Below are 15,895 nucleotides of genomic sequence, written 5' to 3'. Positions count from 1 at the left end.
GTACTTATTGACAATATTAAGTTTAAATGTATTATTTCTTTTTGTTTATTTATTATTATCTTTCTATATTCTTTTTCCTCATAATTATTACATATCCTGATGAACCTACGACTGTGACATGTAATGAGACAATGTAACATAAGGAAAGTGATTATTTGGAAGATGATATAATACCTTACGAAATTTTCAAAGAAGTGGAGAATTTTGAGAACAAACCAAAATCCAATTTGGAAGAAACCGAGGCAGTTAACTTAGGGGATTCTGAAACAGTCAAAGAAACTCGCATTAGCATTCATCTATCGCCGTCAGAAAAGGAAGAGTATGTCAGGTTTCTAAGGGAATATGAGGATATTTTTGCATGGCCTTACAATGACATGACTGGGTTAAGCACATTCATAGTAGCTCACAAGCTACCAACCAACCCCGTGTGTCCGCTGGTAAAGCAGAAGCTCAGATAATTCAATCCATATATGAGTTTGAAGAAAAAGGAGGAGGTTACCAAGCAAATCAAAAACCAAGGTCCTTCAATTGGTTGAATACCCAACCTGGCTAGCCAATATTATGCCAGTTCCAAAGAAGGACGGAAAAGTCAGAATGTTCCTTGATTATCGAGATCTGAACAGAGCAAGTCCTAAGGATGATTTTTCATTGCCTAACATACACATACTAATTGACAATTATGCCAAGCATGAACTTCAATCCTTTGTGAATTGTTTTGCAGGATACCACCAGATCTAGATGGACGAAGAGGACGCCAAAAATATAGCCTTTATCACGCCATGAGGGATATATTGCGACAAAATGATGCCATTTGGTTTGAAGAACGCTGGAGCTACCTACATGAGGCCATGACAACTCTTTTCCATGATATGATACACAAGGAAATAGACGTGTACGTGGATGGTGTTATCATCAAATCTAAGAGAAGTTCAAATCACAAATCAGACCTGAGGAAGTTTTTCGACCGACTTCAAAAATACAATTTGAAGTTGAATCCAACAAAATGTGCTTACGGAGTCCTTGTTGGAAAATTGTTGGGTTTCATCATCAGTCGATGTGGTATTGAGCTAGACCCGTCAAAAATCAAAGTTATTCAGGAATTGCCACCGCCAAAGAGTAAGAAGGATGTGATGAGTTTTCTGGGACGCCTCAATTATATCAGCTATATTATAGCATAGTCAACGGTGATATGTGAGACTATCTTCAAGATGCTGAGGAAAGATGCTGTGAAGGTGTGGACTGAAGAATGTCAAAAGGATTTTGACAAAATCAAGGAGTACTTGTCTAAGCCACCCGTGTTGGTCCCACCAGAGCCAGGAAGACCTTTGTTATTGTATTTGCCCGTGTTGGATGGAGCTTTCGGTTGTGTTCTAGGGCAGCATGATGAAACCAGGAGGAGAGAGCAGGCAATATATTATCTGAGTAATAAGTTCACATCTTACGAGGCCTGGTACTCTTTGCTGGAGCGCACCTGTTGTGATTTGACATGGATATCCCAGAAGTTGAGATATTGTTTCTGTGCATACACTACATATCTCATATCAAGGATGGATCCACTAAAATACATCTTTCAAAAACCTATTCCTACGGGTAAGTTAGCAAAGTGGCAGATATTGCTAAGTGAGTTCGACATCATCTATGTGACTCAGAAGGCAATCAAGGGGCAAGCGTTGGCTGGTCACTTAGCAGAGAACCTCGTAGACAAAGAATATGAACCATTGAAGACGTATTTTCTCGACGAGGAAGTATCGTTTGTAGGTGAAGATATTGTCGAAACATATGACAGTTGGAGGATGTTTTTTGATGGAGCAGCTGGTAATTGGAGATTATGATCTATTGGTGCACCAATTACTAGGAGAATGGGCCACCAAGAACACTAAAATATTTCCATACTTGCATTATGTACAAGAGTTGTTCAATAGGTTCACAAAGATAGAATTCAAGCATGTTCCAAGGATACAGAATGAGTTCGCAGATGCATTGGCTACCTTGTCTTCCATGATGCAACATCCAGACAAGAATTTCCTCGATCCTATCCCGATAGAGATTCGTAAACAACTAGCTCATTGCGCTTATGTTGAAGAAGAGTTTGACGCAAATCCATGGTTTCACGATATCAAGAAGTATTTGGAGAAAGGAGAATACCCAGAAAATGCCACACACACTCAAAAGTGCACGCTTCGAAGATTAGCCAACCATTTCTTTCAAAGTGGAGGAATTCCATATAGAAGAAATCCTAATTTGGGATTGCTATGATATGTCAATGCCAAGAAGGCATCTAGATTGCTAGAAGAAATACACGTCGAACCTGCGGACCTCACATGAATGGGTTCGTTTGGCCAAGAAGATATTATGGGTAGGGTATTTCTGGATGACTGTGTAGAGAGGCTGCATTAAGTATGTGTAGAAATGCCATCAATGCCAAGCACATGCTGATATGATACGAGTACCACCAACGAACTCAATGCAACAAGTTCACCCTGGCCCTTCTCTGCCTGGGGCATACATGTCATCGGACCAATTGAGCCCGCTGCTTCAAATGGACACAGGTTTATTTTGGTGGCGATAGGTTACTTCACAAAATGGGTTGAAGCCGCTTCCTATAAAGTTGTGACTAAGAAGGTCGTAGCGGATTTCGTCTGAGATCGTATTATTTGTCAATTTGGAGTACCTGAGTCAATCACTATTGACAAAAACGCCAATATCAATAATGATCTGATGAAAGCCATGTGTGAAACATTCAAGATCAAGCACCGGAATTCTACAGCAAACAGGTCGTAGATGAATGGAGCCATAGAAGCCACCAACAAGAATATTAAGAAGATATTGTAGAAGATGGTGGACAACTACAAGAAATGGCATGAGAAGCTACCATTTTGCTTTGTTCGGGTACTGCACAATTATTCGTACGCCAACTGGGGCAACCCCCTATCTACTGGTTTACAGTACTGAAGTTGTTATACCCATCGAAGTGGAGATTCCTTCCCTAAGAATCATACAAGAGGCCGAGCTCAGCGATGCGAAATGGGTACGGAGCTGGTATGAGCAACTGGCTCTCATTGACGGTAAAAGGATGAATGCATTGTGTCACAGTCGACTCTACCAGAATAGAATGGCAAGGTATTTCAGCAAAAAGGTTAGATCAAGGCAATTCACACCGGGGCAATTGGTGTTGAAACGGATCTTCCCGCATTACGACGAAGAAAAAGGGAAATTCTCACCTAACTGGCAAAGCCCTTACATGGTTCACCGAGTACTGGCAGGAGGAGCGCTTATACTCATAGAGATGAATGGAGAAATATGGCCAAAACCTATCAATTCAGACGCAGTTAAGAGATATTATGTTTAAGATTATGTCTGCACTTTCTATTTGATGTAACCTGAATTACGCTTGACCTGATTCCTGTTTAAGAGGGGATACGTAGGCAGCCCTGTGGGTTCGGTCACATCATAATAAAATCTTCATTCCCCTCTATGGTTAGGAACTGGGGCAAGATTTCAAGATTTACCAATCTCATTATGTCAAGGATCGCCAAGAAGTGCATTGCCGAAAGTATGTATTTAAACTGGGGCATGATTTTGAGGAGGGTCGTCAAAATTCAAAATTGAGAAGGTTGCGATGTCTCGACACGTGTCACGGTCTCCGATTCAACAAAATTATTTGTTTTATACATCATCACATAATTTGAACAACTGTATTTTTTTACAAATGATTGATCACAAATGCATATTTTCAAAATTTTCATTTTCTGTTGTAGCCAGATGTTACCCAGGGGACTCGAACAAGGTAGCAAGACAAGGAGCAAAGGCAAAATGAAGAATCAAAGGCACTAAACAACCTTCCCCCAAAAAACTCATGATTTTTCTTTGGATGCAGGGATAACGAACATGACAAGTATGCCCGTAAATTCATAACAAGAATTCTATCTTCACTGATAGAAGTCACCAAGCACAAACGCGTCAAGCTAAGAATCACTTTCTTTCTCATATTTAATCTTTGCCTTTCTATGCATAGGGCTAAGCACTGCCCTCATTCTTTGTATGAGGCTAAGCACTGCCTCCATTATTGCATAAGGCTAAGCACTGCCTCCATTATTGCATAAGGCTAAGCACTGCCTCCATTTGCATGAGACTAAGCACAGTCTCTGTTACATTGCATGAGGCTAAGCATTGCCTCCATCATTGCATAAGGCTAAACATTGTCTTCCTTTATATAAGACTAAGCATTATCTCCATTACATTGCATGTGGCTAAGCATTGCCTCCATCATTGCATAAGGCTAAATGATGCTTTCCCTTTTATGAGACTAAGCACTATCTCCATTAAATTGCATGAGGCTAAGCATTGCCTCCATCATTGCATAAGGCTAAACGTTGACTTCCCCTGCACGAGACTAAGCACTATCTCCATTACATTGCATGAGGCTAAGCATTGCCTTCATCACTACATAAGGCTAAGTACCATCTTCCCTTGCATGTGACTAAGCACTGTCTCCATTACATTATACGAGGCTAAGAATTGCCTTCATTATTGCATAAGGCTAAATGTTGCCTTCCTCTACATAGGGCTGAACACTGCCCTCATCACATACAAGGCTAAGTGTTGCCTTGTCTCGTTCTCATATACAACAAAGTATCAGTTGTTCCCTCTATCAAACGATAAATATCTCCACATCTTTGCATTTCATGGGCTGAAACATTGCCACATTGTCCGAAGGCGTCATAATCTGAAGGCATCGTCCTCATAGCCCGAAGACATCATGCCATGGCTTGAGGATGTCTCAAAACTGCACATCATTATTCAAAGGCGTAATAGTCCAGAGGCATTATCCTCATGGCCCAAGGATACCATTTCATGGCCTGTGAATCCCTAATTATATGCTCCTTGGCCCAGGACATCATGGTCAAAGGACATCATCCTCATCGTCCAAAGACAACTCTCATGGTCCGAAGGGAATTTGCATGATGTGTAAATTTTTGCAATAACCCCATATATATTTGCGTGCATCGTATTTTAAGTTTTACAGGTAACTCGGGAGGTAATCTTACAAACAGGAGCAATTCTCGCTCCGGTTTCCATTCACAACTTTCACATCCTTCGATCATCTCAAACGTAGCCGACAATCAGCAATTGTTTACTCTTTGTCCCGTAACCGTTCAAACATTTAACTTAAATATCTGTAACGTTAAAATTCGCATTCATAACTCCACCCGAAATTATTCAGTTACTCATGACACCATCCTATATAAGAGATCTTTCTCGAAACATACAACCATGCTTATAATAACTCCATCGGTTTCGTTTACCGCTGGATCTAGAACTACACACGACCTGATTCCTGTAACACCAGGGATATGTAGGCAACTCAGGATCCAGGGTTCGGTCTCCATTGTTTCAAAAACACATTATCCTCACTCACTTCGGGCAAAATTGGTCATCATTTTCTTTACCCGATAACTCTTTCATCATTCTTGGGTAAAGAGGAGCAGCTATTGATACCCAATTTTGCCCTCATATTTTATAAATATCATATATACTTTCAAAAGATTATTTTGCATCATCACCAATTTAAAAGTGTCTATATATATATATATATATATATATATATATATATATATATATATATATATATATATATATATTCTATATGTTATATATAATATTTAAAGCTTTAAAATTGATTTTTCTTGAAAATAAATTGTTCAAATATTTATTAATTACCCTTTCAAATTATTTTTGTGATGACTTAATCATCCAAATATATTATTTTACTCACATATATGTTTTATACCATTTTTACTTTATTTCCTATAATTACATTTTTATTTTTGAGATACTTACATGATTGTTTAATAATAGCCTATATTCTATACATAACTACATTATCTACATTGTTTATACTAAAATAGCATTTATTTTTATATATATTTATAATGTTAAGCTATTATTTCCCAGAATTTTACTGCATAAATAATATTTTATTATTTATTAATCACATTTTATAAATATTTTAAATAATTTTCACATATTTAATTTCATAACCCAATCCTAAGCCAATTTTCGGACCAAAAGATGGCACAAACCCAAACGACCCCTTTAATTATAACCCGGTCGGGACCCATTCTACGACCTGCCCCGCTTTTCCTCTAATCCTGACCATTGATCTCAAATGATCAACGGCCCACAACTATCCCCCCGTTTTAATTGCCCTCGCCCCAAACCCTAACACCTATTCTTTTGAGACAGTCACCCCCAAATCCTCTCATCCTCTTCTCTTCCCTAAGAAACCCTAGCAGTCGCCCCACCCAAATCCTAAGACTATACCCAAGACGATATGAAGATCTTCCATATTTTCCTTCGTTTTACGGTACCCACAATGTTTCTTTCCCGTTTCTTTGGTATTGTTCGTATGACACTGAGTTATTTAAGGAAGTCGATATTTGAGAGGTCCTTTTGGCTTCGATTCTAGATAATCACAATGTTATGGACTTGATACACTCAATAACTAGGTTACATGGGTCCGATTCATCAAGATCTCCAGCTAATTTTGACTCCTTGTCAAATTAAGGTTTGCTCGATTTTCTCATAAATAAATGCGGAATTGATTTTGCATGCTTCTCTTTCCTTATTTGTGTTTGATTAACTATGTTTCCTTGTTTGTTAGTTTAATTGTTACTACTATATAAACCTTCCCCCACTCCCCCTCTAGGTCTTAACTACTACTGCAATGATTACCACTTAAACTACTTTTATTGCTCTCTCGCTCTCACTCAATCTATTGTTCTTTATTTGAGATCTTGGCCCGCTGAAAACCAAGGCCATCGGAATTCGATTGTTGCCCTTTCTCAGTGTGAGCACTGCCCGGGGTTCACTTGAAACCCTTGGGAACTCTGACGCATTGGGATTTCGGGGTTCTGCTGCTCTTTTTGCTATTGACGATTGGAGTATTACTGGGATTGTTTCTTCTTATTTGTTTGTTTGTTCATCTAAAACTGGTAAGTGTCTTTGCCCTAGAAATTTCACTCTCTTTCGTTTATGTTCATGGTCTGTATATCTATGCCACTTTGACTTTTGTGAACCAATTTGCTAATATATTGCCCTGTTATTTCATGGCTCTGAACTTTTCTGGCTTCTGAACTTGCCTAATTTCTGCCTCCGATGTATGCATATTGTATGTGTTCCGCAGGAATAATTCTCACTACCTCGAGCATGTTTTTCCTAGTGTGTTTTTATGTGTCTGAATGTTTATACTTGTTGCTCGTCCTAAGATGATCTCCCTGCCTTATTATGCATTCTTGTGATAGACTAATGTAATGACCCGGCCGATCGTTTCGAGAGTTATAGCCCTGTTTCCCCCATTTCTGCTTCTTTTTTGCTTTATAGTTGTATTATGTCTTACTGGGTTGGTTGGTTTGGGTCCGGAGTGGTATTGGAGTGAATTGAGACACTTAGTCTCTTAATTGGAAGCTTAAGTTAGAAAAGGCGATCGAATGTTGACTTGTGGGAAAACGACTTCGGATTTGAATTTTTAGGGTTCCGTTAGCTCTGTTAGGTGATTTTGGACTTAGGAGCGTGTCCGGAAGGTCCGTAGTAGAATTAGGCTTGAATTGGCGAAAGTTGGAATTTTGGCAATTTTGGCCGGCAGTGGAAATTTTGATATCGGGGTCAGATTAGATTTTTAGAAGTTGGAATAGGTTCGTGGTGTTATTTTTGATTTGTGTGTAAAATTTGAGGTCAATCGGACGTGATTTGGCAGGTTTCGGCGTCGTTTGTGGAATTTGAAAGCTTAGAAGTTCTTTAGGCTTGAATTCGGGTGTATTGGTGTTTTGATATCGTCCTGAGTGATTCGAAGGTTCGACTAAGTTTTCATGGGGTTATATAACTTGTTGGTATGATTGGTTGAGGTCCCGGAGGCCTCGGGGTGATTTCGGGTGTTAACGGCTTGATAGGAGTTGAGGAATTGCAGCTGAAGCTGCTGCTACTGTTGTAACCGCACCTGTGGTGTGGGAACCACAGGTGCGAGCCCGCAGAAGCGAAGTAGGAGCCGCAGATACGGCTAAGGAGGACCTGGGCAGACGACACATGTGCGATGGAATTCCCACACCTGTGATGGTCGCAGAAGCGGATTTAGGGGCCCAGGTGCAAGTTTGAACCACAGGTGCGATGTAGTTCCAGCACCAGCGAAGAGCGCAGATGCGGTCACTTGATCGCAGGAGCGGAGGCAGTGTTTAGGGATTTTTCCATAAAGGTAGGGCTTTGCCCACAGATGCGGCTCCGCAGATTCAGAAATGGAGCCGCAGGTGCGAGAAGTCTGGGTAGAACCTATAAATAGAACACTTCGAGTTTTTTCACCATTTTCATCATTTTTTAGCTCGGATTTTGGGGATTTTGAGAGAGATTTCAGAGTAATCACTGAGGTAAGTTCCTTGTGCCTATTTATCTTCAATAATAGTGTTTCCCCACTGATTTTACACCTAGTTGGTGAGTGTTTGAGGTGAGATTTGGGAGAGTAGGGCTTGGGAATTAGAGAGTGAATTTTGGGGTTTTGGAGGGGCAATTGAGATCGGATTTTGATAAATTTGGTATGGTTAGACTCATGAGTGAATGGTCTTTCGGGTTTTGTGACTTTCTTCGGGTTTCAGGATGAGGGCCTGGGGGGCTGGGTTGAGCCAATTTCGGATTTTGGACTATATTTTAGTAGTTTTCTTGTGGAATTGATCCTTTTAACCAATATTGATTATCTCGTACTATTTGTGGCTAGATTCGGGGTATTTTGAGGCCGATTCAAAAGGAAAAGGCATTTCGGAGTAGGATTTCTGCGCGGTTGAGGTAAGTAACAGTCTTAAATCTGGTTTTGAGGGTATGAAATCCCGAGAATTGGTATAATGTGAACATTTGGATGTGACGTACATGCTTGGTGACGGGCGTGTGAGCGTGCACCGTGAAGGATTGTGACTTGGTTGGTCCCGTGGGACTGTAAAATCGAATAGCCATTGTTATCATTTGTTTTACCTTGTCTTTGAGAAATTGATTGCCTTTCATGTTAGAAACCATGATTAGGCCATATGATATCACTTTTGGGACCCGCAGCGGTCGTATACTTGTTGAATTAACTACTAATTATTGTCTTGTACTCAGTCACAGTCTTACTTGTGTGTTATATCTTTGTTCCCTCTCATTTCTTGTTGATACTTGTTGTATTCTCTGTTTGGGCTAATTATTATGATATTTTGTGAGCCCGAGGGCTGAAGAGGTTAGTGACTGAGATAAGGCCTGAGCTGCGAGCTGTGAGGTATATGGATCGGGTTGCACACCGCAACAAGCCTTTGTGCTATATATATATATATATATATATATTTGGATTGGGTTGCACGCCGCAATAATATTGGATTGGGTTGCACGCCGCAACAATATTGGATTGGGCTGCACGCCGCAGCAATATAGTGCTTGGGCTGAAGGATCCCCTCCGGAGTCTGTACACCCCCAGTGAGCATAGGTACCTATTGAGAGTGTGTATTGAGGGCTGAGAGCTGAGAGTATGAGTTGTCGAGATGAGTTGAGTGACTGCTGCCTTGAGAGGTTTACTTGCTTTTATTTATTATTGCAATTAGTTGTTATCTGTTGTTATTGTGAAATTTCTGGAAGATTCATATCTGTTTTACTTGAGCTCGAACTGATTCGACTTATACCACCGGATTTGAAAGCATGTTCACTCTTTACTGAAAACTTTTGAAATGATCTGTATTTTTATAGTTCTTCACTGCTTCTCAGTTCCTTATTTAATTATGTTACTTGCTGAGTTGGTTGTACTCATGCTACACCCTACACTTCATGTGCAGATCTAGGTGTGTACGGTTCTAGCGATCGCTGAGTTTGTGCGCGGGCTGATTATCGGAGACTTACGAGGTAGTTGTCGACGTCCGCAGTCCTTGTTTCTCCTTTCTTATTATCTTTTCTCTCTTGTATTGGCATTTGGCACAGACTGTAGTAGACTTTTTTTTCTAGATTGGTTGTTAGATGCTCATGACTTAGTGACACCCCGATGTTGGGATATCATTCTGCACTTGTGTTTTGGTTTTTTACCTTGTTATTATGTAAACATTCAGTTAGTTTAATTGCTTGAGCTCACTTCCGTTATATATTGAAATCATATTGAGAATGTCTGCTTGCCTAGTTCCACGATATGCGGCATCACGACTGGTTAGGTATTTGGGTCGTGACAACTAATTCATGTGTTCTAATTCCTGTTGGATCACTCCTGTGATACTTAATACTCTACTAAAGTCAGTTCTCAACTATGTTAGCCAAAATGTGTTACCCTGCTAATTGTGAACTTTAATGTGTGTTCCATGCCTAGTTTAATCCTATGTTGTTTAGTCCCACCAATGGCTTATAAGGTAAACAATGCAATATCAAGCCTTTTCTCCTGTGTGTAGTCTAATAATCCAGTTCTTGAGGTATCCTTGCCTACTATGAGTTCTGGTGTTGTCTAAGCTTTTGTGTTATGACTGGAATTTAGCATGTTCGAGTATCTTTATGCACAATTAATGTTTGTTTGTAGACCGTGTCTGCCAACCTATTTGGTTATACCATTTTCATTAGGCTCCCATGCTATACATCTTCATGTAAGGACCGTACTCTATTGGTTTCTTGTCTATGATTCTACTAAACTCACGTGTCCGAAGTTCTTTATGCTAATTCTGGACTATGCTTTTCTTTGAAACTTTACTTGAAGTAGTCTGTTATCCTATGATGGTCAATCTTGTCACGTTAGCTTCTAAAAATGCAAGCATGAACTTGCCTTATGTATGCCCTATGAATTTGTCAATATGCTTTAGTGAGAAGTGTTGTTAGTTATAGCCTTGAGAATTCAATGTGTAGACTTCAAAAACTGTTTAGTTAATCCCATGTATAGTTTGTTACTCGTGTGGTTAAGTTTGGCATTGTTGGGTAAGTTAGTCCCCCCTTCAGGCCTGGTATGGGTCTGTGTCTAAGTTTGCGTCATGCAACTAATACACTCTAATGTTTTGGGGTGTACCTTGATTTGGGTTTTCTATTTGTGTGAAGAATGAGCTTACTGAAGACCTCGATGTTGCTGGGTTATTCTCCCTTGGTCCTGCTCTATTTATTGGGTCTTTATTCTTTTTAGTTTGTAATATTTGAGCATGTATTCATTATTTTGGGCTTGTAATGATTTGTAAACAAACAATTGGGGAGTTAGTGAAATTGGGGGAAAAGGGTGTACTCTATTCTTGCATAAAAGTGTAGAAAACATGCCTACAGGGTCTAAGTGCTTTATTTGTTTGACATGATCTATTCCTATGCACTGATAGAAAGCATGCCTATAAGAATCTAAGTGCTTCACTTGTTCACATGCTCTACTTCTATACACTATTAGATAGCATGCCTATAGGATTAAAACATCATTGGTTATTTGCTCAATTTGCTCTATTGCTATGTGTTAGATATCATCCCTATAGGATCGCATTAAGTAATTAAGACTGGCATCCATTGATACTCATCTAGATATCATGTCTATAGGGCTTCAACTAATAAATCAATCAGTCGCTCCTATTGCTTTTAGCACACTACTCATCTATATATCATGACCATAGGACCTCAATCAACTAATTAATTACTTTGTTGCTTCGTTGTATCGCCAAACTTAGATGACATGCCTATAGGGATCAAGTATTATAAAAATCAATTTCAATTGTCAACTTTTAGAAATCTTGCCTATAGGATATTATTACTTGTCTTAGACAGCATGCCCATAAATCAACATCGTTAATCTTGGGCTTTCGAACAGTCTTATTACCTCACTGCACGAACAATGTAGATGTCATGCCCATAGGTTTGTTAGGCCTTTAATATGCAAATCCGTTAGCCTGAAGCTGTAATGCTGCCTATACAATGCTGGAAATCAGAATGACCTAGAAACTATGCCTATATGACTTAACGACTATAATGTTTCTTAATCCCAAAACATTATACTGCCTAATCTGCCGCGTGCATTCGCTGTTTATGTGGGGGGTTAACTTGAGCCTTTTATTGCATTTATGTGAAGTCCTATATATTTTGAATGTACGCTAGTTTTATCATTTTTGAGCATCCTAAGTAGAGTCTAGAACCACCTAATAATAGGTCCAAAGCCTCCTGGACCATAGGCAAGGGATAGATAATGCACGCGTAGGACACGAGCTAGAATTGAATTAGAGCACCTTTAAGTAAACAACTTTAACATAGTAATCAAGTAGCGGGAGATGATAGTCTGTAACCACTGAATAATATGAGCAACCCCTACCTTAAGGGAGTTGCAAAGTATTATTTATGTTGCACGGGGTGATCCTTTAGGCTAAAAAACATAGGATTCCCCCTCCCCCCTGGCTTTCTTTATATGTTTATTGTTCACAGTTAGTCATCAAATATACACTAATCAAGTTGTACCTTGTAACCTCCAAAGACTTGTATAGTCTAGTTTTTGCCCGATTTCCTTTACAGTTGTTCATAGTAGAACCTTTAAATTCCTTGTCTTCCTTCACTTATATAATCACTTAGAATAATTGTAATCCGATAATCCCACATAGTTTAAACTTCGACCAGGACCCAAAGTTATATACCTCGAAGAGTGCCTAACACCTTTCTTTTTAGGTAATTTGAGCCCTTACCCGATCTTTGGTGAAAGACTAGTTATTGGCTTAATTGCACTATTTAAATTATGTGAAAGACTTGTACACGAGGTGATGAGTGTGTACACAGCCTTATATGTGAAAATTGACTGGATTAAGACTCTTAGGCTTCTTATATGCATTTAAATGAAGTCATCATATCATGTTATATCTTTCATGGTCGAGTTTACTCTTATATGCTTTAATTGAAGTCTTTATTACATGTTACCTCTTTCATTGTTGAGTTAATTCTTCTATTTCATTGTGTTATTGTAATTCTTGTGTTGATTTACTTTTCGTACTCTTGTGTTATTGTTGTTATTTTTGTACTCATTGTTTTTGAGCCATGTGCTATGTATTGTTGTGCCATTTGTATTATTGTTATGCCAATGTTGTGGCACATAGGCACGTGTGGTGCCAGTGATTATGTTGTGTTGTTGTGTTTTTGGTACATGTGGGCCTGTTGAGTGGATTGTTGGGATGTTTGCACGAGATTCTACCGTGCTATTGTTATTATTGATATTGCACATGCGGCGAGACAAGGTGGGATAATTATTGATATGCGTGTGGCGAGACAAGGCGGGTTGTTGCGCAAGCGGCGAGACAAGGGGGGCTATGTCAGGGATGATATGTGATGGCCTGGGGCATATTATTTATGATATTCGTGTGATGGTGTAATTTTTCTTGTGTGTGTCATGCATATTACGTGACATGTGGTATTGTTTCCAATGTGCTACTCGATGTCTCTGATATTACTTGTTGACTTGGACTGTGACAGTACACTTGCACATGCATACACCATAACATGTCATTTATACCAGTTTAGGAGTATGAGACTTGATATTCTATGATCATGCATATGTATTCTTGTATATCTATTTTCTCTACGATATGGCTGGATTGTTAGCCTGTGACCATGCCAGACGGATTGTGATATTGGCATGTGAGTTGTCCGTGCAGCACATGAGTGGTCTGTGCGGTTGTGATTTATAATGTGGGCACGAGGTGCCATGTGTATATGATTTGTGGTTTAGGACTCGTGATTTGTGATTATAATGTGTGGTATCTCGGGGTGATTTTTGTGTAAACCTTTTGATAGAACGGTTTGATTATTTGGTTGTCATTTGTATTCCTTAATTGGCTTCACTAGTACTTTAGCGATGTTCTGATTACTTTGTTGTGTTATCACCTATTTACACCTTGTTTCTATTTGTTGCTTCTACTTTTCATTGCAAGCGTTATATTGTTATTCTTTCTATGTTTAGCTTTACGTTTATATTTGTTCCTTTGTTAGCTTTATATTAATACTTTGCATAGGTTATTATGTCTAGTAGGTGTCTTGATTTGAATCTCGCCACTACTCCATCGAGGTTAGTCTTGATACTTACTGGGTACCGATTGTGGTGTACTCATACTAGGCTTCTACATATTTCTGTGCATATCTAGGTACCTCGGAGCGTTCCAGATGCTAGTGAGTTGATTCTGACATCTCGGAGACTTTAAGGTATGCCTTTTTGACACTCGCAGGCCTCAGAGTCACCTTCTAGTGATCATATGCTACTGTTTCTTTTATTTCTGAACAGTATTGTAATAGAAATTCCTAGTGTATTTGAATAGAGCTATGACTTTGTACTACCATTTTTGGGATTGTATACATGTTGTCAGTGTTGGCTTTTATTATGCCATCAAACAGTTTAAATTATTAGCCTAGTCATTTATTTCTATTAAACTCTCATTGTGTGTTAGGCTTACCTAGTCTTAGAGACTATGTTCCATCACGATCCTTAAGATGGGATTTTGGGTTGTGACCATTCGCTCTCGATCCTAGATATGTCATTTGATTTGAAATCTAACCTTTATTCGAGGTTTAAATCTCAAATTTAAAAAATTCACAAATTCTACCCATAACCCCTAATTTCTACCTTGAAATTCACATATTTGATGATAAGATTCATGAAAAAGTAATTGAAATTGATTGAAAATAAGTTAAAGTTGCTTACCAATGAATTTGGGAAGAAATTCCTCTTCTAATATCGCCTTTATGGAGTTTAGGTTGAAAAATACTATAAAATGAGCTAAGTCTCGCTTTTCCCAACTTTTACCCAGCTGCAGATGTCGCAATTGTGCACTCTTGTTCGCAATTGCAATATTTGCAAAAGCGAACCACTGATCGCAAATGCGATCAGTGTCCCAGCTACACTATTGTCGCAAATGCAACATTTCCTTCTCATTTGTAAAGACCCACCAGCTCACAAATACGGATAAGGCTCCACAAAAGCGAAGCAGCACCCAGTCCTCTATTTTTGCAAATGCTCGCATATGTCACAAATACGACATTCACCCAGTTCGCAAATGCATTCTTTTCTTCGCAAAAGCGAAGTCCCAGCCCCCAGTCCTCCTTTGCATTTGCGAGCCTGACATCGCAAATGCAAGGCTTGCAAATGCGATCAGGTCCTCGCAAATGCGAAACCTGCAGATCAACACCAGCAGATTTTTACACCAGCTATCCAAACCTTCTAAACCACATCCAAAACTCACCCGAGCCCCCAGGGCTCCAATTCGAACATTGACACAATTGTAATAACATCATATAAAAAATTTTGTTGTCTCAAATCATCAAATAATATCAAATATCAAGATTCGATCATCAAAACTCAAGATTTTCAACTTTGAAACACAATTTTTTAATTTTTCACATAATACACCGAAACGTCCTGGGGTCACCCGCGACCCCAACCTAACATGCGTACAAGTCCAGAAATACCATACGAACCTACTGAAATTGTCAAAACACCGATTTGAGGTCGTTTACTAAAAACGTTGATCGTTGTAAACTCAAGTCATTTTTAAAGCCAAAAATCACATTTTCTTTAACATTTCACATATAAGCTTTTCGAAAATTGACACCGACAACCCACGCAAGTCATATATCATCAAATAAAGCTATGAAAGATCTAGTAACATAGAAAAGGGAGTTAGTACTCAAAATGACCTACCGGATCATCAGAATATGTTACCAACAGTTTTTACTCGACTTTTATGGGAATTATATACGCTACCAATAGATTGTAATCAACCATGAAGGACGTTTATTGATCAAGGTTTGACCGTTCAAGTTTAAGGATTTAGGGTTAGGGTTCAAGGATCAGATTTAGAGTTTAGGGTTTATATATCACGTAGGAAGTTTATTGCGACCAGTGGTGGATGGAGGAATATTTGGATGATTG

The 15,895-nt window shown here is 39.0% G+C and overlaps 1 protein-coding gene across 1 annotated transcript; it reads left to right on the top strand.

Moving 5' to 3' along the window:
- The first annotated feature begins 2,860 nt into the window (after nt 1–2,860).
- On the top strand, nt 2,861–3,349 carry LOC138899002 (uncharacterized). Its single transcript, XM_070185113.1, has one exon. It carries the CDS (start codon nt 2,861–2,863, stop codon nt 3,347–3,349), a length of 489 nt encoding a protein of 162 aa, XP_070041214.1.
- Nucleotides 3,350–15,895: the final 12,546 nt, after the last annotated feature.

This window comes from Nicotiana tomentosiformis, chromosome 9 (assembly GCF_000390325.3).
Source record: "Nicotiana tomentosiformis chromosome 9, ASM39032v3, whole genome shotgun sequence".
NCBI lineage: Eukaryota > Viridiplantae > Streptophyta > Magnoliopsida > Solanales > Solanaceae > Nicotiana > Nicotiana tomentosiformis.
Note: the sequence above shows the minus strand (reverse complement) of the source record. Positions and strands in the feature narration are given on the sequence as shown.

Coding starts and splice junctions, on each gene's coding strand:
- LOC138899002 (XM_070185113.1), top strand. CDS start 2,861: ATGAGAAGCTACCATTTTGCTTTGTTCGGGTACTGCACAATTATTCGT.